The sequence below is a fragment of the Haliotis rufescens genome, unplaced genomic scaffold (assembly GCF_023055435.1).
Source record: "Haliotis rufescens isolate VD_foot unplaced genomic scaffold, xgHalRufe1.0.p SCAF_100, whole genome shotgun sequence".
NCBI classification, from domain to species: domain Eukaryota; kingdom Metazoa; phylum Mollusca; class Gastropoda; order Lepetellida; family Haliotidae; genus Haliotis; species Haliotis rufescens.
This window is the reverse complement of record NW_025963781.1, coordinates 498,145-522,398: the sequence shown is the minus strand read 5'-3', so window position 1 is coordinate 522,398 and position 24,254 is coordinate 498,145. Positions and strand designations below refer to the sequence as shown.

The 24,254-nt window shown below is 44.1% G+C and overlaps 1 protein-coding gene across 1 annotated transcript in view; it reads right to left on the bottom strand.

Moving 5' to 3' along the window:
• Positions 1-23,586, bottom strand: part of LOC124120530 — a 34,288-nt gene extending 10,702 nt beyond the window's left edge. The window contains exons 1-5 of the mRNA XM_048391868.1: positions 23,452-23,586; positions 9,008-9,199; positions 4,722-5,021; positions 2,972-3,076; positions 1,474-1,489 (exon numbers count right to left, since the gene is read on the bottom strand). Of these exons, the coding sequence (XP_048247825.1) occupies positions 1,474-1,489; positions 2,972-3,076; positions 4,722-5,021; positions 9,008-9,199; positions 23,452-23,533 (695 nt within the window). The 5' untranslated portion in view covers positions 23,534-23,586. The remainder of the gene's footprint in view (positions 1-1,473; positions 1,490-2,971; positions 3,077-4,721; positions 5,022-9,007; positions 9,200-23,451) is intronic.
• Between the last annotated feature and the right edge of the window lie 668 nt (positions 23,587-24,254).

Genomic DNA, 24,254 nt, shown 5'->3' with positions numbered 1-24,254 from the left:
AGGATACCAGGGCAGTATAGGTCCCCTCTACCCCATGTGTGTCTCCCTGTTAAGATACCAGGGCAGAATAGGTCTCCTCTACCCAATGTTTGTCACCCTGTGGGGATACCAGGGCAGAATAGGTCCCCTCTACCCCATGTTGGTCTCCCTGTTAAGATACCAGGGCAGAATAGGTCCCCTCTACCCCATGTTTGTCTCCCTGTGGGGATACCAGGGCAGAATAGGTTCCTCTACCCCATGTGTGTCTCCCTGTGGGGTTAACAGGGCAGAATAGGTCCCCTCTACCCTATGTTGGTCTCCCTATTAGGATACCAGGGCAGAATAGGTCCCCTGGCCTCTACCCTATGTTTGTCTCCCTGTGGGGATACCAGGGTAGAATAGGTCCCCTCTACCCCATGGTTGTCTCCCTGTGGGGATACCAGGGCACAATAGGTCCCCTCTACCCCATGTTGGTCTCCCTATTAGGATACCAGGGCAGAATAGGTCCCCTGGCCTCTACCCTATGTTTGTCTCCCTGTGGGGATACCAGGGTAGAATAGGTCCCCTCTACCCAATGTTTGTCACCCTGTGGGGATACCAGGGCAGAATAGGTCCCCTCTACCCGATGTTGGTCTCCCTGTTAAGATACCAGGGCAGAATAGGTCCCCTCTACCCCATGTTGGTCTCCCTGTGGGGATACCAGGGTAGAAAAGGTCCCCTCTACCCAATGTTTGTCACCCTGTGGGGATACCAGGGCAGAATAGGTCCCCTCTACCCGATGTTGGTCTCCCTGTTAAGATACCAGGGCAGAATAGGTCCCCTCTACCCCATGTTGGTCTCCCTATTAGGATACCAGGGCAGAATAGGTCCCCTGGCCTCTACCCTATGTTTGTCTCCCTGTGGGGATACCAGGGTAGAATAGGTTCCCTCTACCCCATGTTTGTCTCCCTGTTAGGATACCAGGGTAGAAAAGGTCCCCTCTACCCAATGTTTGTCTCCCTGTGGGGATACCAGGGCAGAATAGGTCCCCTCTGCGTCATGTTCGTCTCTCTGTGGGGATACCAGGGTAGAATAGGTCCCCTCTGCCCCATGTTTGTCTCCCTGTTAGGATATCAGTGGAGAATAGGTCCCCTCTACCCCATGTTTGTGTCCCTGTGGGATTACCAGGGTAGAATAGGTCCCCTCTACCCCATGTGTGTCTCCCTGTTAGGATACCAGGGCAGACTAGGTCCCCTCTACCCAATGTTTGTCTCCCTGTTAGGATACCAGGGCAGAATAGGTCCCCTCTACCCCATGTTTGTCTCCCTGTGAGGATACCAGGGCAGAATAGGTCCCCTCTACCCAATGTTTGTCTCCATGTGGGGATACCAGGGCAAATTAGGTTACCTCTACCCCCTTGTATCCCAACAGGGAGACAAACATGGGGTAGTGGGGTCTTTTTCTGTTCCGGTATCCAAAATTCAATATTTCGGGTGTATATAAAAAAACACTCACTCTTTCTCTTTGAAACCTGCAAAATAAATATACATACCATTAATTCTATTTGTATTTTGGATTCCATGTCAAGTAAACATTAAACATAAGAAAAATATCTATGCTACATTTTGTCTAAAAAGGGGCGCATCTATTGGTGTTTGAGATTTAGGATGAAGGAATGGCAAAAGATAATTAGTCTTTCAAGAACGAAGTTCCCCTCGATTACGATATAATAATTTGCGATAATTTGCACACGGGTGACTCAGTCATCTACGAGGGGTGCTCAATAAGTTTTGCAACTTCAATATATGATCAAGTCGCAGAATATCTTTTGCACTTTTATTTTTCAATATAATCTCCGTTCATCTCAAAACACTTATTCCATTTGTCCTTCAAGCTTTTAATACCACTTTTATAGAAATCCGGAGATTGGACCTCTAACCACGCCACTGTGGCAGCCTTTATGTCCTCGTCATCCTGGGTGCTAGGTCTGGGCTGTACAGTTAAATCACCCACCCTACAGCCCAGACGTAGCCCCCAGAGACTATTTCCTGTTCCGGCAAATGAAATCTGCCCTACGTGGAAGACGCTTCCAGGATGACGAGGACATAAAGGCTGCCACAGAGGCATGGTTAGAGGGCCAATCTGCGGATTTCTATAAAATTGGTATTAAAAGCTTGAAGGCTTTGAGGTGTATGGAGACCATATTGAAAAATAAAAGTGTTAGAGATGGAAGGGGGTGGTAGTGTTACAGATGGGAGGAGCTGGGTTGTGTTAGAGATGGGAGGGGGTGGTAGTGTTACAGATGGGAGGACGTGGGTAGTGTTACAGATGGGAGGAGGTGGGTAGTGTTACAGATGGGAGGAGGTGGGAAGTGTTACAGATGAGAGGAGGTGGGAAGTGTTACAGATGGGAAGAGGTGGGTAGTGTTACAGATGGGAGGAGGTGAGTTGTGTTACAGATGGGAGGAGGTGGGTAGTGTTACAGATGGGAAGAGGTGGGTAGTGTTACAGATGGGAGGAGGTGAGTTGTGTTACAGATGGGAAGAGGTGGGTAGTGTTACAGATTGGAGGGTGTGTGTGAACGCCCCTCGTAAATGGCGTCGCAATTCGCTAAGAGCGTCGGTTCCAATCCCAGTTCGCTCTGATTGTGTTTCAAGGTTTTTCAGCAACATACCCAGACTCGTCTAAGGCTTTTTCCCTTCTGGATTTCTTCCTACATTAAACTGGGGCGGTCGGGTAGCCTAGCTGTTAAAACTTTCGCTCGTCACACCGAAGACCCGGGTTCGATTTCCGTCATGGGTACAATGTGTTAAGCCCAATTCTGGTGTCCCCCCCCGGGATATTGCTGGAATATTGCTGGAATATTGCTAAAAAGCGGCGTAAGACCATACTCACTCACTCACTCCTACATTAAACCGACACATGGTGCTATAACCGAATACAGAGGCGATGTTCCTCATTAACTCACTCACACACTCACTCACTCACTCACTCACTCACTCAAATACTCCTACCTGTCAGCTTCTTGTACAGTCGAACAAAGATGACGGCCACTGCGACAAGGACAACAAGCAAGACTGCGGTTGCTGTGGCGACGGGGATGATGAAGTCATCCTCAACTATAATTGAAAGGTCAGGATAGCATTAGAGGCGTTGTTTTCGTGGTGTTTATATTCACGAATCTTTACAAAAAAGCAGTTTGGAGGTACACATATTTCATATTTAGGTCTTTTATGTGAGAAATAGATCAATTCTGTTGTTATTATTAGGAATGATAGGAACTCTGACAGAGGTCTCAAATCACGGTAGACCGCCTCCGTGGTCTAGTGGTAGAACGTCCGCCCGGAGAGCGGAAGGTCCGGGGTTCGATCCCCGGCCGCGTCATACCATAAGACGTTAAAAGATGGTACTTGTTGTTACCCTGTCTGGCGCTCGGCATTAAGGGGCTAAAACAAGGACTGGTCGGCACGGAGTCAGTATACTGTGTCTGAGTGGGTATTCATGTTAAACTGCGGCATAGTATCTCAGTGAGCTAGCACTATAAATCGGCATCAGTCCGGACTAGTACAAGCAGCCACACAAACACACACACGTACATGCACGTCGCTATATAAGTGCAATAACCTTGGACGCGACGTTAAACCCCTTTTCACCTGACCTCACCTCAAATCACGATAACGAGTGTCTGATTTAAGTAAACTCACCACGGCTATAAGAACTATTCAGATAAAAATTGACATTCACTGTTAACGTATGAATGAGCATGAACGTTCACAGAGTCAGTGCCAAATTGTATGACTGCTGAAGCTATTACTTCGTTATTTCGTTTGTCTCAATTTCGTTAAAACGTGAATGTGTAAACTCATTTCAAAACGATTACAAAAAGATCCGGGGTAGAATAGGTCTTCAGCAACCCATGCTTGCCGTAAAAGGCGACAATGTTTGTCGTGAGAGGCGACTAACGGGATCGGGTGGTCAGGCTCGCTGACTTGGTCGATGCATGTCATCGTATCCTAATCGCGTGGATCGATGCTCATGATGTCAATCACTGGATTTTCTGGTCCACACTCGATTATTTACAGACCGGCGTCATATAGCTGGAATATTGCTGAGTACAGCGTTAAACAACAAACAAACAAACAAAACAAACATTACAAAATGCTATCCAAAACCAAAACCCCTACGATGGTGGGTTCGAATCCCGGTTCGCCCCGATTATGTTTCTAGGTTTGTCAGCACCGTGCTCGTGCTCGTGGGTTTAACCGAAATGGTAAACGTCTAAGACCTGCATCACTTCGGGCTGTTTAGGAATGTGTTTAAATCTTAAACGAAATACACACTTGGTGTGTTCTTTCGGAGAGAATATACATAAGTAAATTATATAGACTCCCACGTTCTATCTAGACACGGGGGCACGGGTGGCCCAGTCGTCTAAGGCGCCGCGATTCGCTGTGCAGAGTTGCGTCCCTTGGGCACGCCAGAAACCTATGATTGTGGGATCGAATCCCGGTTCGCCCCGATCATGTTTCTAGGTTTGTCAGCCCCATACCCGTGCTCGTGGGTTTCATCGAAGTGGTAACCGTCTAAGACCTGCATCACTTCGGGCTTTCCTCCCACATTAAGCTGACACGCCGTGATATAACTGGAATACTGTTAAAAGCGGCGTTAAACCGAACTCACTCACTCACTCACTCAATATAAGGCGAAACTACACCTTCTGTTGAACGTGAATTTATCCCATGTGGCAATGATGGAACAACTCACCTGTATCAGCTGATAGTTCGATGTCGACGGCAGTCTCCCCAGCTCCATTGTCGATTAAAAAAGTGTATTTACCAAGGCCACTCTCTGTTAAGTTGAAGATTTTAAACTTGAAATTGTAGACGTTATCTTCACCCGTCTTTTTTACGTGAACTAACGTGTATTTGGAATCGTCCGTAAGGTTCTGCTTCCCATAGACAAGTTGGTGCCTGGTCATCTCTGGATACCCGCACATGACGAAAACTCCGTACGCCAAGTTCAAGCCGATCTTTATTTTTGGGTCATCCGACAGCATCAGCTTGGCTGCATGATATGAGAACATATTGATCACAGGACTTGACTTTACTATAACTTTACAATTATAGGTTTGGTTTGGTTGGGTTGTTGTTTAACGCCGCACTCAGCAATATTCCAGCTATATGACGGCGGTCTGTAAATAATCGAGTCTGGACCAGACAATCCAGTAATTAATATCATGAGCATCGATCTACACAATTGGGATCGATGACATGCATCAACCAAGTCAGCGAGCCTGACCACCCGGTCCGGTTAGTCGCCTTTTACGACAAGCATGGTCGCCTGTTACGGTAAGCATGGGTTGCTGAAGACCTATTCTACCTAGGATCTTCACGGGTCTACAAATACAGGAGGAAGTGGGAGGGGTAATTCTAGAAGAATTAAGTGGGTGGTCTTACAGATGGGAGGAGGTGGGTAGTGTTAGAGGTTGGAGGGTGTGTGTTGTGTTACAGATGGGAGGAGGTGGGTAGTGGTACAGATGGGAGGAGGAGGGTAGTGTTACAGATGAGAGGAGATGGGTAGTGTTACAGATGGGAGGAGGTGGTAGTGTTAGAGATGGGAGGAGGTGGGTAGTGTTACAGATGGGAGGAGGTGGGTAGTGGTACAGATGAGAGGGGGTTGGTAGTGTTACAGATGGGAGGAGGTGGTAGTGTTAGAGATGGGAGGAGGTGGGTAGTGCTACAGATGGGAGGAGGTGGGTAGTGGTAGACATGGGAGGAGGAGGGAAGTGTTACAGATGGGAGGGGGTGGTAGTGTTACAGATGGGAGAAGGTGGGTGGTGTTACAGATGGGAGGAGGTGGGTAGTGTTAGAGATGGGAAGAGGTGGGTGGTGTTAGAGATGGGAGGAGGTGGGTAGTGTTAGAGATGGGAGGAGGTGGGTAGTGTTACAGATGGGAGGAGGTGGGTAGTGTTACAGATGGGAGGGGGTGGTAGTGTTACAGATGGGAGGAGGTGGGTAGTGTTACAGATGGGAGGATGTGGGTAGTGTTACAGATGGGAGGAGGTTGGTAGTTTTAGAGATGGGAGGGGGTGGTAGTGTTAGAGATGGGATGGGGTGGTAGTGTTACAGATGGGAGGAGGTGTTAGTGTTACAGATGGGAGGAGGAGGGTAGTGTTACAGATGGGAGGAGGTGGTAGTGTTAGAGATGGGAGGAGGTGGGTAGTGTTACATATGGGAGGAGGTGGGTAGTGTTACAGATGGGAGGAGGTGGGTAGTGTTACAGATGGGAGGGGGTGGGTAGTGTTACAGATGGGAGGAGGTGGGTAGTGTTACAGATGGGAGGAGGTGGGTAGTGTTACAGATGGGAGGAGTTGGGAAGTGTTACAGATGGGAGGAGGTGGGAAGTGTTACAGATGGGAGGAGGTGGGTAGTTTTAGAGATGGGAGGGGGTGGTAGTGTTACAGATGGGAGGGGGTGGTAGTGTTACAGATGGGAGGAGGAGGGTAGTGCTACAGATGGGAGGAGGTGGGTAGTGCTACAGATGGGAGGAGGTGGGTAGTGTTAGAGATGGGAGGAGGTGGGTAGTGTCATAGATGGGAGGAGGAGGGTAGTGTTACAGATGAGAGGAGATTGGTAGTGTTACGGGTGGGAGGAGATGGGTAGTGTTACAGATGGGAGGAGGTGGGAAGTGTTACAGATGGGAGGAGGTGGGTAGTGTTACAGATGGGAGGAGGTGGTAGTGTTAGAGATGGGAGGAGGTGGGTAGTGTTACAGATGGGAGGAGGTGGGTAGTGGTACAGATTGGAGGAGGTGGGTAGTGGTACAGATGGGAGGAGGAGGGTAGTGTTACAGATGGGAGGAGGTGGGAAGTGTTACAGATGGGAGGAGGTGGGTAGTGTTACAGATGGGAGGAGGTGGTAGTGTTAGAGATGGGAGGAGGTGGGTAGTGTTACAGATGGGAGGAGGTGGGTAGTGGTACAGATGGGAGGACGTGGGTAGTGTTACAGATGGGAGGAGGTGGTAGTGTTAGAGATGGGAGGAGGTGGGTAGTGCTACAGATGGGAGGAGGTGGGTAGTGTTACAGATGGGAGGAGGTGGGTAGTGTTACAGATGGGAGGGGGTGGGTAGTGTTACAGATGGGAGGAGGAGGGTAGTGTTACTGATGGGAGGAGGTGGGTAGTGTTACAGATGGGAGGAGGTGGGTAGTGGTAGACATTGGAGGAGGAGGGAAGTGTTACAGATGGGAGGGGGTGGTAGTGTTAGAGATGGGATGGGGTGGTAGTGTTACAGATGGGAGGAGGTGTGTAGTGTTACAGATGGGAGGACGTGGGTAGTGTTAGAGATGGGAGGAGGTGGGTAGTGTTACAGATGGGAGGACGTGGGTAATGTTACAGATGGGAGGAGTTGGGTAGTGTTACAGATGGAGGAGGTGGGTAGTGTTACAGATGGGAGGAGGTGGTAGTGTTACAGATGGGAGGAGGTGGTAGTGTTACAGATGGGAGGAGGTGGGTAGTGTTACAGATGGGAGGAGGTGGGTAGTGTTAGAGATGGGAGGAGGTGGGTAGTGGTACAGATGGGAGGATGTGGGTAGTGTTACAGATGGGAGGAGGTGGGTAGTGTTACAGATGGGAGGAGGTGGGTAGTGTTACAGATGGGAGGAGGAGGGTAGTGTTACAGATGGGAGGAGGTGGTAGTGTTACAGATGGGAGGTGGTGGGTAGTGTTACAGATGGGAGGAGGTGGGTAGTGTTACAGATGGGAGGTGGTGGGTTGTGTTACAGATGGGAGGAGGTGGGTAGTGTTACAGTTCGGAGGAGGTGGGTAGTGGTACAGATGGGAGGAGGTGGGTAGTGTTACAGATGGGAGGAGGTGGGTAGTGTTACAGATGGGAGGTGGTGGGTTGTGTTACAGATGGGAGGAGGTGGGTAGTGTTACAGATGGGAGGAGGTGGGTAGTGTTAGAAATGGGAGGAGGTGGGTAGTGGTACAGATGGGAGGAGGAGGGTAGTGTTACAGATGGGAGGAGTTGGATAGTGTTACAGATGGGAGGAGGTGGGTAGTGTTACAGATGGGAGGAGGTGGGTTGTGTTAGAGATGGGAGGAGGTGGGTAGTGTTACAGATGGGAGGTGGTGGGTAGTGTTACAGATGGGAGGAGGTGGGTTGTGTTAGAGATGGGAGGAGGTGGGTAGTGTTACAGATGGGAGGTGGTGGGTAGTGTTACAGATGGGAGGAGGTGGGTTGTGTTAGAGATGGGAGGAGGTGGGTTGTGTTAGAGATGGGAGGAGGTGGTTTGAGATGTGTAGTGTTAGAGTGTGTAGTGAGTAGAGTGAGGTAGAAAATGTTGGGGGAAAAAAAGAGAGAGGCGACTGATTGAGGGTGGAAAGGAGGGATGTGATAGGAGGCTTTGAGAATGGGAAAGAATTGGAGAGGGTGGCACGGAGTGGAGTGAGTGGGAAAATTTTCAGTTCAGTTTGGAATCCCTTATTGGATCCAAGTATGTTCATTACTGACACATCGCTAACTTGCTAACGAAACAAACAGACTTCTCAGATCTTCTCTCCATGGGGTTCTGACCGCAAACACCTTCAAAGTTGATGATGCGTCGTTTAGCAATATTCAATCATTTACTCAGATTGAGGGCTAAACGTGATATGCTTATACCAGGGCACCTCGGCTCTCGATCCTGTGTAGCAGAAAAGGCAGAAACTACCCGAGTGGCTAGCTCGGTTACTTCTGAGGTAGTGAGCTTAACTTCAAGCAACTTTTTTTAGTATTCCAGTTTTAGGACGGCGTGTCAGACCAATATCAACTTCCCGAGGCAAGGGCATTAATTGGAAATTGGACTTTAATTTTCTGGTCGGTTTACTCCCTTGTCTCGTTAAAATTGCCCAATTTTGGAAAAATCCTTCAGTAACGAAACCCACAAACGCTTACCAACCAAGCGTTTACGCTGATAAACAAGCGATCAGACCAAGTGCCGAACCCGATCAGCGGATCCTTGCGCTTCTAAGGGACGTAACTCTGTGGCGCTCAGACAACTACGTATACTCACATTTGACGGTGACTGAGTCACCACCGCATGTGTACTCTCCGAAGTCAGAACAGTTGGCTGCCACTTCGTATGTGTTGTTTGTCATGTTGATGTTTTTCGAGTTGAATTGTAGCGGCTCTGTGTCACATCGGAACTCGACCATTTCGCCTGCTTCAACCGTCACGCTTGAATTACCGTTGACTGTAAAGGAGGCTGGAACAAGGAATGAAGATGAGGATGCTAGTGTTAAAAGAACTCTTGTTTGTGAGGTGAAATGTGGTTTAACGTCGTTCAGTATTTTTGCATTTATAGAGCGCCGTGCGTGCTCGTGTATGTGCGCGTGCATGCGTGTTTGTGTTTCTGTATATGTGTGTGTGTTTGTGTATATGTGTGTGCGTTTGTGCGTGCATGTGCGTGTGTGTGCGTTTCACGTGCCATCGAACTACCGACATTCCGCTCTCCCCTTGATGTTCTATTACACCAAATCAGAACCAGTTGGGACAGTGCGGTTTTCGTAGGTCGTAGGGAGCCTTCAGTGCAGATCGAGAGATATCTGCAGGCTGTATTTGGATAATATTGTGCAAGATTTTCAAGTCTTTTAAATGTACATCCATCCAGTTATTAAAACTGACCATGCCTTTCTATATTTAGTACTGTCTTTTTCAACATGATGACTTATGCTGAATGTGACCACAGGTATTTTCAAGTAGGTGACATTTAGTGCGGAACTGGGGTCGGTGAGTTTAGCTTCCGGTACTCGGAAAAACATCTGGCTAATCTAGTCATTTTTATGTTTTTATTGCTGCTCGAAGGCCAAACTGTGCACACACGTAAGGGTAATAGCTGTTGAATGCTTAATTATTTAAAAAAAAAATATAACGTTACTATAGAAGTCTATGGGAAAACATTTGATTGTGTGTAACCCTTAGTCTCAAGTCTACCGCCGGGCTTTTAGACTGCAAGTGTACTACAGTAAACTACGGTTATAACGAAGTCAAAGGGACTACAAATTTAGTTCGTTATAACCGTAGTTCGTTATAAACATATATACAGCTAATCTACAGCAAATAGTCGGGACCAAAAAGTAAGTTCGTTATATCCGTCAGTTCGTTATAAGCGTGTTCGTTTTAACCGTAGTTCGTTATAAACATATATACAGCATATCTACAGCAAATAGTCGGGACCAAAAAGTAAGTTCGTTATATCCGTCAGTTCGTTATAAGCGTGTTCGTTTTAACCGTAGTTTACTGTAATATATTTAACGATTGATAAACAAAAAGAGTCCGGGTTCTCATATCCTTCCTCGTTATATTCAGTTTCGGATGGTCCCCAATGAATATTTCATTTTGGTTTCATTTGCCAGTAAACGGAAGTATGAAAGAGTATTGCATAATTTCTATCATTAATTCAGCATTCGAATCAAAATGCTTCAGAAAGCAGGAGTATAACAGTTCCTGGTCATTATCAAGAACCATACTGTCGCAATATGCATCAGAAATAGTTTCGAGCTCCGGAAATAGTGAGTGAGTATGATTCAAGCCGCTTTTAGCAATATTCCAGCAATACCACGGCGGAGGACACCAGAAATGGGCTTCACACATTGTACCCATGTTCGGAATCGAACCCGGGTCTTCGGCGTGACGAGCGAACGCTTTAACCACTGGGCTACCCGACCGCCACCGACTCATTTATAAGTTATGTGGAACTGGAGCCTCGTTAACAGGAACGGAATTAATTTGTTTGCACTATCCTGATATAAGTGACATTAAAGTTTGTTCTTCTAAACTTGTATTATAGGTTATAGCCCAAAATACTAATAAAGTCGTCTAAGGCGCCGCGATTCTATGTTAAACTGCGCCCTGGTATCTCAGTGGGCCAGCACTACTAAATCGGCATTATTCCGGACTAGATCCTAAACACAAGGCTAAACGAGTTCCTTGTTCCATAACCGCCTCCGTTGTCTAGTGGTAGAGCGTCCGCCCGGAGAGCGGAAGGTCCGGGGTTCGATCCCCGGCCGCGTCATACCAAAAGACGGTAAAAGATGGTACTTGTTGTTACCCTGTCTGGCGCTCGGTATTAAGGGGCTAAAACAAGGACTGGTCGGCTCGGAGTCAGTATACTGTGTCTGAGTGGGGTATTCATGTTAAACTGCGGCATGGTATCTCAGCGAGCTAGCACTATAAATCGGCATCAATCCGGACTAGTACAAGCAGCCACACACACACACGTACATGCATGTCGCTATATATAAGTGCAATAATCTTGGACGCGACGTTAAACCCCATTTCACCTCACCTCACCTCCTTGTTCCATAATTCTATCGCGGGTGTTAAGGGCATAAATGTTTGAAATATCCGTACCCTCCCCGCCCCTTTTGAAATTTATTTCATGTAATTTAAAAAAGGAGTCGCTTTGAGTATGTTTGTAGCTTTTTATGGGGATATAGAAGTATATTGGGGTACCTTAAAAGCAATTAAGGGTCTATCGTAGTAATCAGATATAATTGTCATCTTCCATTTCATGTAGGAGAAAACTACTATTAAACCATGACTCCTTTGTCTTTGACCGTGGTGTAACTCCCTGAATTGTTAGTTAAACACCACATGGTAATGATGGCACTTTTTTGTCCCCTATTATTTATCTTAATGATAGAATAATTTCATAAAAAAACGTTTCTCAACAGCGACATGGGAGAAAAGGTATGAAATTAACAACTAAATATTTACTTAAATCAGTACTAATTGTTTATCCGTTTATGAACAGTGAAATGTGTTTTATGCAATTTTATACAGTATGTAACTCTATGCATTCTAGTATTTGTACAGTACTTGTGATTTTGTAGCTTTTCGTTCAACGAAACGAACAGACAGAAAAGAAATTACTATTATCTTGATCAGGGCAACATTTGTTTATAATATGCCCATTAACATGGGCAAGTAATATTCAGGTCATTGATAAATGTTCTCGAGTTGGTCCAAAATGTGTGTTAAACTTGCCCCGGGACATGCCTTTCATAACCCAAATCGGCAAAGGGCGGGCTGCACGTGCGAAAGGCTGGGGAAACACAATTCACGTGCTTCACGCAAGGCCGACTCACACAGTGTTCTCACAGTTGAGCATAGAGTTCCAGAATACCTTTCAAAGTATCTTTAACAAAACAATGTTTTTTTAAGCATTTTAGATGCCATAAATGTTGGACATGGTTTAAGTATGTTAGACCACTCGGACCCAGTGTCTAATCGTTGAAATGGTTAATTAAACATTAACTAACCATTTAAACGATTAGACACTGGGTCCCCGTGGTCAAGCCCATACTAGGGCGGTCGGGTAGCCTAGTGGTTAAAGCGTTCGCTCATCACGCCGAAGACCCGGGTTCGATTCCCGACATGGGTACAATGTGTGAAGCTCATTTCTGGTGTCCCCCGCCGTGATATTGCTGGAATATTGCTAAAAGCGGCGTAAAACCATACTCACTCACTCACTCACTCACTCATGCCCATACTTAGTCATCCAACACATTCAGGAACACTTTAAAACCTCGGATTCGAACCTCTTGAATTGTAGTCCTCCACGCTACCATCTGTGCCACGGGGATTTTTGACATCACAAATGTCAGTTTTTCTAGTCAGCATTATCTTAGCTAAGTTAATGTGTCCATTATTATGTTAATACAGTAAACTACGGTTTTAACGAACTCAAAGGGACCACTAATTTTAGTTCGTTATAACCGTAATTCGTTATTAACATATTTACAGCATATATACAGCAAATGGCTGGGAACAAAAAAACAGTTCGCTATATCCGCCAGTTCGTTATAAACGTGTTTGTTATAAACGTAGTTAACTGTATAGTACAAAGGTCGTTGTAAGTCCTGGTAGTATATGTTTGGTGGAAGTTCCTGTGAATCTTGTTTGCACATCTATTTCAATATACATTATATATCTTATACATGCCTGACTTAACGCATGACATGCACTATATTTAAACATTGTTTGGATTATTAGGATAATACACTACATATATAATATAAATTATGTATTTTGTCGTAAACATGTTTAAACGTTTCACATATTTACTTAATGGGATGTTGTGGTTAGGCTTAAAATTTCAACTAATGAACCTTAAAAGTTCAACTAATGAACCTTGAAATTTCAACATAGCATCTAGAAATTTCAATTTTTTATCTTTAAATTTCAACTTAATTAACATCTTGAATTTTCAACATAGCATCTTAAAATTTCAACTTAGTATCTTGAAATGTCAACATAGCATCTTGAATTTTCAATTTAGAATCTTGAAATTTCAATTTTGTATCTTGAAATTTCAACTTAATTAGCATCTTAAAATTTCAACTATTGAACCTTGAAATTTCAACATAGCATCTTGAATTTTCAACTTAGTATCTTGAAATTGAAATTTAGTATCTTGAAATTTCAACTTAATTAACATCTTGAAATTTCAACTTAGTATCTTGAAATTTCAACTTAATTAGCATCTTGAAATTTCAACATTGCATCTTAAAATTTCAACTTAATTAGTATCTTGAAATTTCAACTTAGTATCTTGAAATTTCAAGAAAAAACACAAAAAACAAATGGCCCCAAAAGGCTTCCGTATCATACTGTGTTGTGCTATAATTGATATTTGAGTGAGTGAGTGAGTTGAGTTAAACGCCGCTTTGAACCGTAGTTATATCACGGAGTGTCAGCTTGAAGTGGGAGAAAAGCCCCAAGTGATGCAGGTGTTTACCACTTTAGTCAAACCCACAAACCAAGAAGAATAATCAACATAGCATCTTAAAAATTTCAACTTAGTATCTTGAAATTTCAAGATAACATCTTAAATTTTCAACTTAGTATCTTGAAATTTCAATTTAGTATCTTGAAATTTCAACTTAATTAACAACTTGAGATTTCAACATAGCATCTGAAAATGTCAACTTAGTATCTTGAAATTTCAAGATAGCGTCTTGGATTTTCAGCTTAGTATCTTGAAATTTCAATTTAGTATCTTGAAATTTCAACTTAATTAGCATCTTGAAATTTCAACATTGCATCTTAGAATTTCAACTTAATTAGCATCTTGAAATTTCAACTTAGTATCTTGAAATTTCAGAATAACATCTTGAAATTTCAAGAAAAAAACCACCAAAAACAAATGGCCCCAAAAGGCTTCCGTATGATACTGTGTTGTGCTATAATTGATATTTGAGTGAGTGAGTTGAGTTGAACCGTAGTTTTATCACGGAGTGTCAGCTTGATGTGGGAGAAAGGCCCCAAGTGATGCAGGTGTTTACCACTTTAGTGAAACCCACAAACCAAGAAGAATAATCAGGGCGAAATGGGATTCGAACCCAAGATAATTGTATTCTGGCACCTCAGTCAACTGGTCCACCGTGTACAGTGTGAAAGAGCGAATTAGAAGTCTTTGGAACCATGGAAGCTATAATAGGGCGGCGGGGTGGCCTAGTGGTTAAAGCGTTCGCTCGTCACGCAGAAGACCCGGGCCACGCGTCGCTTGACAAAGATGTACCAGGGGACACAACTCTTGCAACCTTGGCGACGTGTGTACAATTTCTAATATCACATGATGCGCAAATAAAATCCCAGGACTATACGGGGATAGAACAAGCACTGGTCGGCTCGGAGTCAGTATACTGTGTCTGAGTGGGGTATCCATGTTAAACTGTGGCATGATATCTCAGTGAGCCTGTACTATACGGGGATAGAACAAGGGCTGATCGGCTTGGAGTCAGTAGACTGTGTCTGAGTGGGGTATCCATGTTAAACTGCGGCATGGCATCTCAGTGAGCCTGTACTATACGGGGATAGAACAAGGACTGGTCGGCTTGGAGTCAGTATACTGTGTCTGAGTGGGGTATCCATGTTAAACTGCAGCATGTTATCTCAGTGGGCTAGTTAAAATCGGCACTATAAAAGCTATATTAGTCCCGACTAGTACAAGCAGTGTCAAAAGACAGACAATCCAGTGATTGACATCATGAACATCGATCCACGTAACTGGGATAGCATGACATGCATCAACCAAGTCAGCGAGTCTGACCACCCTATCCCGTTAGTCGCCTCTTGCGACAAGCATAGTCGCCTTTTACGGCAAGCATGGGTTGCTGAAGACCTAATCTACCCCGGATCTTCACGGGCCTCAAACCCAGAATGAAAAGTGAGGTGAGGTGAGGTAAAGTGATTTGAGGTGAGGTGAGGTAATCACGAGGTTTAATGTCGCGTTCAAGATTATTGCCCTTTAATAGCTACGTGCATGCACATGAGTGTCTCTGTGTGTCTGTGTCGTGTGCGTGTCGTGTGCGTGCGAATGCGTGTTCTATAGTTATCTATAGTGCTAACCCCCTGAAATACCATGCCGCAGTTTAACATTGAAACTCCACTGGGTCACATTATACAGATCGAACACTCCTTGTTTTGCCCCTTAATGCCGAGCGCCAGGCAGAGACACAGCCGTCTTATAACGTCTATTGGTTTGATGAGGCCAAGGAATCGAACCACAGACCTCCCGCTATCTGGCAGTCGCTATATCTATGATAAATGTTGTTTCGCATTTTTGTTTCGGTTGAAAAAAAGCTAAAACACTTCCCTCATCCGAGAGTTTTATATCTCATAAAAACCGCCGACCTTCCGCGCTCCTGACAGACTCTCTATCAGGCGCCGGAGTGTTAAACTGCAAGTGTGCAAATATGTTTTCACATTGATAACCGAAAAGGGTCCGGGTTATTTCAGTAGTGGGCAGCGTTTTCATTTCCGTCTTCGTTTAAGTCAGTTTTGGGTGGTTTCCAATGAATATTTTATTTCGGTTTCATTTGCCAGTAAAAGGCAGTATAAGAATCAATGATGGCATGCTAATTAATTTGCATTCGAACCAGCATGTTTCCGAGGGCAATGCGACCCTTAAACATCTTGTCAGAATTGATTTTCAGAAACCCGTGCTTGTGGACTCATTGTCGGTAGATTCATGTCGTCGCACCCCAATTGAGCCGTGAAGATCCGGGGTAGAATAGGTCTTCAGCAACCCATACTTGCCGTAAAAGGCGACTATGCTTGTCGTAAACGTCCAGACTCGAATATTTACATACCGCCGTCATATAGCTGGAATATTACTGAGTGTGGCGTTAAACAACAGACAAACAAACAAACAAACAAAGCGTTGATCGATGCTCATGACGTCAATCACTGGATTGTCTGGTAGGGACTGAATTGTTAATATACCGCCGTCTTATAGCTGGAATATTGCCAAATGCGGCGTAAAACAACAAACAAACAGAGCGTGGTTTAACGACGGTTTTAAAAGTGCTGGCCCAAAGAGATACCTGCCGTAGTTTAAATGAATAACCCACGAGTAACCACTCAGACACAATACACAGTCCAGACTGATGCCGATTTATAGTGCTAGCTCACTGAGATACCATGCCGCAGTTTAACATGAATACCCCACTCAGACACAGTATACTGACTCCGAGCCGACCAGTCCTTGTTTTAGCCCCTGATGCCGAGTGCCAGGAAGGGTAACAACAAGTACCATCTTTTACGTCTTTGGGTATAACGCGACCGGGGATCGAACCCCGACCTTCCAGTCTCCGGGCACCTCCGCTATACCTCCAGGCCACGGTGACGGTAAAGTACGCCAGTTATATAACGGCGTGTGAGCTTGATGTAGGACGAAAGCCCGAATTGATACAGATCCTAGACGTTTGTCACGTTGGTGAAACGAGCAGGAGTATGGTGCTGAGCGAAGTGGGATGCACACTCACAGTCATAGGATCATTTAAGATGATGAGTTGAGTTGGATTGATTGACACAATCGGAGTTGAGTTGAAACCCTGATAAGAAGATACTTCCATCTAATCATAAATTCACATTAAATACGTTATATCCTCTCTTCTCCAGAGGGGCAAGGGTGGCCCAGTCGTCTAAGGCGCCGCGATTCGCTGTGCAGAGTTGCGTCCCTTTGGGCACGCCAGAAACCTATGATTGTGGGTTCGAATTCCGCTTCGCCCCAATTATGTTTCTAGGTCTGTCAGCACCATACCCGTGCTCGTGGGTTTCACCGAACTGGTAAACGTCTGAGACCTGCATCACTTCGGGCTTTCCTCCCACATTAAGCTGACACGCCATGATATAACTGGAATAATGTTAAAAGCGGCGTTAAACCCAACTCACTCACTCACTCTTCTCCAGAACACTTCTCTGTTGTTTGTTATCTCGTTACGCTAACAACAGCATCAAGTCAATGTAATCTAACCATGGACTGGATTAACAGGGCAATTAGGTTCGGGTGGGACGTAGACTAACATCTAGTCTCTGAAATGAATATATTTGACAGGAAAAACTGTTGTTAAATTATAGTTATAAAATATAATAAAAGGAGCCCAGACACTTTCTTCAGTTTCATACTGCAGCAATCTAGACTTGCCAAATTTTATAAACTTGCATGGGCTGTATTGGATATATTTGACAGACTAGGTGGGGCTTAACACTTGCAACTGTCCGATAATTGCTCTAATCAGTAGTGTGTTTACAACCACACGAACTGCTATTCTACTTATCAAGTCAAATGTACCATATCTGGAGACCAAGGGAATGTATCTAGATAAGGGGTATTTCTGCGCAGCGAGAATTCACTGTATATATTAATCTGAACTGCAAAAGAAGCTTTGCACATTTGAAAATAATGTGATGTTATGTTGTGTTTGTTTGTTTGGTGTTTAACGCCGCACTCCAGCAATATTCCAGCTATATGACGGCTGTCTGTAAATAATCGAGTCTGGACCAGACAATCCAGTGATTAATATCATGAGCATCGATCCACGCAATTAGGATCGATGAAATGAATCCACCAAGTCAGCGAGCCTGACCACCCGATCCCGTTAGTCGCCTTTTACGACAAGCAGAGTCACCTGTTACGGCAAGCATGGGTTGCTGAAGACCTATTCTACCCCGGAATCTTCACGGGTCAATGTGATGTTAAATAAAAGTACTTGTAATGGTTTAAACCCAAATAGGCACAAATCTATAGCCCAAACGCATCGTTGTTGAAGCTGTAATTTTTACTGGCAATAAGCACGTGTTTTTGAGAGTATAAAACTGGAGTATAAAAACTGCACGGTAGCAATGGCAAACATCCACATTGTATAAAAACAGATTTGAAATGCCAAGACTAACATCAGAACAACGTGAGCGAGCACTTGGGATGGTCCAGATGGGACCACGCACACCTAAGTTGCAAGAACATTTGGCTGTTCCCGTGTTGCCGTAGGAATTTTGTTGCAGCGTTTCAGACAGACTGAAAGGACATCGGACAGACCCACGACAGGGAGACCACGGGTCACTACGCCATAGGAAGACCGGTATGTGCCAACGCCATCGGCAGTGAATGCTTTGGGTCGGCGGGTGAGCACACTCACAGTGACCAGAATACTTTGGGCAGCAGGTATCAGGGCCTTCCGACTTTTTAGAGGACATATGTTGACTGCTGAACATCGACGCCGACCAATACGATGGGCTAATACAGTGCGACGGTGGCAGCGTCGGGATTAGCAACGTGTGATCTTTACGGACGAAAGCAGGTTCTGTTTGTTTAGAGTTGATAGCAGACAGCGTGTTTACCGTCGCAGAGGTGAACGGACAGCTGCTTGCTGCCTTCAAGAAGTCGTTCCTTACGGTGGAGGTGGCGTTATGGTGTGGGGTGGAATTTGTGGAAACCAGACAACGCCCCTCGTCGTCATCAATAGTAACCTCAATGCGCAACGCTACAGATATGACATCCTCAGTCTAGTATTTGTACACACTGTCCATGACAACCAAGTAGAAAACATCATACCTACATGACTATAATAAGTTGATGTCTTTAGCAGCTCTCCATCAAATAACCACTTCTCATAATATCGTAAATGACCACCGTTTCGACAAAACTAATATTTCTGTCTTGTCCATATTTATCTGTAAACCCCATGATTTACAATATTTACGTAAAATGTCAATCTTTCTTTGCAAACCAATACCATTGTCATCAAAAATACATAAATCATCAGCATACAACAATAACACTAGTTCGATTTATTCTACACCTATAAATGCATGTATACCTCTTACATCTGCATCTTCTATCATGGATTAAAATTCTGAAATAAACATTGCAAATAAAAACGGGCTGATAAAACAACCTTGTCTGACTCCACTTAAACTATCAAAATAATCAGTAATAATAGTGTTGGATATTCTTACAGCTGCTTTCATATTTGAATACATATTTCTCAGTACAGAGAATAATTTACCATGAACACCTTTATTCATTACTGAATACCACAGTAATTTCCTATTAACAGAATCAAATGCTTTCTTGAAGTCTACATCAATACAGTTAAAACGTCCGCCACTTTTAGATAAATACTTTTGTACAAGACATTGCAAAGTGAAAATATTATCCTTTGTGCAATAGCCTTTCCTAAATCCTGCCTGGGCCCCAGGTACACTGTTTAAGTGATCAGAAAAACGTTTAAGACGCGCAGTTCGAATAGAGGAGAATAACTTCCCCAAAAGATCCATTAAAGATATACCTCTATAATTATTAACACAGTCAAAGCTTCCTTTTTTATGGAGTAGTACAATAACACTCTTAGCCCATTCAGATAGAAAACTAGGCGTTGACAAAATATTGTTGTGCATAACTGACAAATATAGACAACAAATATGGACAATACTGCAACAATATACCATCTCAGCCTTAATACCATCTGGTCCTGCAGCTTTACCCCGCTTAATATCTTTTCTAGATAATTCGATCTCTTCCTGTGACATATCACCAATAAGAATATTTTTTACATCATCATCAGCACAGAAATCACACAATTGTTCATTATGGTTATTTATAACATAATGTACCTGCTCAATAATATCCGAGTCCACAAGTATATTAGTATGGTTTAAACTATTCTTAAGATACTCAGACCAATCTTCTTGGCAAATCTTGTTGGAAACAGGACTACAACTTATCTTCTTTGTCAATGCACTTATCTTTTTCCAGAATATTTTACTATCTCCACTACTGTCTACAAGTTCACGAACACAAGTCTCTTCGTATTCTAATCTCTTCTTCCTGTATAAAGACCTGTAACTATTCCTTAATGTAGAATATTTTGAGAGTATCTCCTTTTCGCCAATAACTCTAATCTTGTCTAATACATTGAGCTTTTTAGTCTTCACATCCTCACAGTCTTTTTCGTACCATTGTTTTCGAGATGTACGTTCTGATTTTCTAGCTCTAGAAAGTAATCCGCATATAATAGAAACAAACTGTACAGCGTTGGTCAAAGCTGCAACAGCTAAATCAAAATTCAAAGACAATAAATGCATAAACTCCTCCATGTGAAGTGCAGACAATGACTCAGAAACGTTATGTTTAAAGGCATCACATATTTCATTTCTCCATGTATATATCTAGGAATATTATTTACATGCATTTCATTAACATTATCTACCTGACTGTCACGTCCATGGAGGATAACTACGATTGGAGTGAGTGAGTGAGTGAGTGAGTATGGTTTTACACCGCTTTAAACAATATTCCAGCAATATCACGACGGGGGACACCAGAAATGGGCTTCACACATTGTACCCATGTCGGGAATCGAACCCGGGTCTTCGGCGTGACGAGCGAATGCTTTAACCTCTAGGCTACCCGACCGCCCCAGTACGATAGGAAAGTGATCTGATTCACAGCGAGTATGCATGCTAAAGTCGGAAATGTTATCGAATAAACTAGTTGAGCAGAGTACATAATCAACCAAACTGGCGCCACTCTCCTTAAAACAAGTAAACGATCCGACCTTATCCCCAGTAAATCGTCTGTTTAAAATATGGACAGCAAACATTTAACAAAAGTCTACCAGATCCCAGTGAGTCTGCACGTGAAGTTCCTGCCCCGTTGTCAGCCTGATTCAAAACTACAGTGAGTGAGTGAGTATGGTTTTACGCCGCTTTTAGCAATATTCAAGCAATATCGAGGCGGGGGACACCAGAAATGGGCTTCACACATTGTAACCTTGTCGGGAATCGAACCCGGGTCTTCGGCGTGACGAGCGATCGCTTTAACCACTAGGCTACCCGACCGCCCCCAAAACAACATCCTCACCCTAGTCAATACCATAGGTGTACACACGTCTGTCAATATACAACTTGTCAAATCTTTGATAAGCTAGTTGGTCGTTTCTCTTGGCCTCCATCCTCATCGATTCAGATGTCTCCTCTTCTCTCTCACTCTCCTCGAGAAGTCTTCGCTAATCCACATCGATGTACCCTTCAGTTTCTTAGCTGATGTAAAGATGTTTCGTCTCTGGTGATGATCGGGAATTAAAGCTATCATCACCTTACATCCCATGATCCTGTGTGCTCGATTGATCACTATCTGAGTCATCAATTCCAGCCGATCTTTAAGGACTTCTCTCACCACCGATTCACAATCATCCCAGGTTTTTATTTTGTCCAGATTCAGGTACACCGTGACATATCACGTTGGAAACCTATGATTGTGGGTTCGAATCCCGGTTCGCCCCGATTATGTTTCTAGGTTTGTCAGCACCATACCCGTGCTCGTGGGTTTCACCGAAGTGTTAAACGTCTGAGACCTGCATCACTTCGGGCTTTCCTCCCACATCTAGCTGACACGCCGTGATATAACTGGAATACTGTTAAAAGCGGCGTTAAACCCAACTCACTCACTCACTCAAGTTCGATCGCCTGCTTTGATGTTCAAGGTAGTTTATCTTCAAGTTTATAAACATACTCCTATTTTCCAACTCTAATACATAACATAACTGCAAGACTCTGAATAGATGCATACCGCCTCCGTGGTCTAGTGGTAGAGCGTCCGCCCGGAGAGCGTAAGGTCCGGAGTTCGATCCCCAGCCGCGTCATACCAAAAGACGTTAAAAGATGGTACGTGTTGTTACCCTGTCTGGCGCTCGGCATTAAGGGGCTAAAACAAGGACTGGTCGGCTCGGAGTCAGTATACTGTCTGAGTGGGGTATTCACGTTAAACTGCGGCATGGTATCTCAGTGAGCTAGCACTATAAATCGGCATCAGTCCGGACTAGTATCAGCAGCCACACAAACACACACACGTATATAAGTGCAATAATCTTGGACGCGACGTTAAACCCCATTTTCACCTCACCACCTGGACAGGCGAGTTAGAGTCCGACCACACCCTCCCGCCAACAGACAACTCTACAAGATGAAGGGAACCGCTGGCCACGTGACCTCATCAGACGTTTGACGTTTTCCGTCTGACGCGGAGTTTGTGCATGTATGGAGGCACAGGGTGGCCACATTCGGTATTAAAGTGACAAATTTTGTGACTGTGACCACTTTCCGTGTTTGAATGAATTGCAGCGAAAATCTGGACAACTGAATTTTCAACTCCCAAAATTTCTTCCTTTGTTTGTCTGGTGTACAATATTAAACCACAAAATTTCAAGTTTCAGTTGTTCAATACTTTGTGGAATTAGTGGTTTATTAAATATACATTACCTCAAACTTTTGATATTTTTAGTTTAAAAATTACTGTCACATCAAATTGTGAAATGTTCTTTTGCCGTTCAGTTTATATAGATCTTGTGTGTATAAAGGAGTTTTGACAGGCACGAATACCTGGACTGTTTTTGTATATTTTATGCCTATCCCCTTAAAGAAAGACCGCCTCCGTGGTCTAGTGGTAGAGCGTCCGCCCGGAGAGCGGAAGGTCCGGGATTCGATCCCCGGTCGCGTCATACCAAAAGACGTTAAAAGATGGTACTTGTTGTTACCCTGTCTGGCGCTCGGCATTAAGGGGCTAAAACAAGGACTGGTCGGCTCGGAGTCAGTATACTGTGTCTGAGTGGGGTATTCATGTTAAACTGCGGCATATAAGTGCAATAATCTTGGACGCGACGTTAAACCAAATTTCACCTCACCTCACCATTTAAAGAAAGCACTTTATATATATATATATATATATAACTAAAATGTGAATCACGTAGCCTGTTAAGCACAGAAGATGAATTTGATGTGTTATATATTTGTAAAAAAAATAAAGTTCGTCTAAGATATCTTCCTGAGAAATATTTAAAACATGTATAGACTTCTAAATACATGTACTACAATGATTGATGAAATGAGAGATGTTATTTTTCTGAGGGATGTGTTTGCACTACGTTAATACAAACTTTTATCTGACATTTTAGAGTCTTCTGTATGGCCCAGAATATTAAACAATGTCATTCTGTCCTGGTCCGTTCTATAAATTTCAAGCTTATTTCGGGACCACGTTGGATATGAAAGGGTCTTCAAAGAATGTCGGTTTCATAAATATTGTGTAACGCTATGAACGTTAAAAATGTTTTCTTTGCTTTAGTGCATGGATAATATACATTGTGAATTGTAATACTATTTAATTCTTACCTTCTGCCATGACAATGTCCCCACTCATGAAGCAGGCCCCTAAACACAACATCATCGTCAACGACTTCGCCAACGCCTCCATGTTGTCCAGCTGCTGTTGTTTGTGTCCGAACACCCAGACTGCGCCAACACGCTCTGTCCGTCAGTCAGTCAGACGCCTCCCTTTTTATCAAGGAAACCGGCGCATGGCCTGACTGGAAAACCGGTTGCTGTTTCGGTTGTGATATATTTCCGCTTGAAACAAAAGGATTGCGTATTGCAACTGGGTCATTTGCATTCATCATGGAATTCTCATATAGTGTTCAGCTGATGTTTGAGACCACCCCCGCCTTCCGGTCGCGTCATACCAATAGGCGTTAAATTTTGTTTGTTGTTTGTTTTGTAACGCCATATTCAACAATATTATAGCTATATGACGGCGGTCTGTAAATAATCGAGTTTGGACCAGGCAATCCAGTGGTTGACATCATGAGCATCGATCCACGCAATTGAGATACGATGGCATGCGTCAACCAAGTCAGTGAGCCTGACCACCCAATCCCCTTTGTCGCCTCTGACGACAAGCATTGTCACCTTTTACGACAAGCATGGGTTTGCTGAAGACCTTTCTAACCCGGATCTTCACGGATCCAATAGACGTTAAAAGGTGGTACTTGTTGTTACCCTGCCTGACGCACGGCATTTATGGGACAAAAGGACTGTTCACCTCGGAATCAGTGTTCTGTGACTGAGTAGGGTATTCATGTTAAAACTGCGGTGTGGTATCTCAGTGAGCTAGCACTATAAAACTGACATTAGTCCGG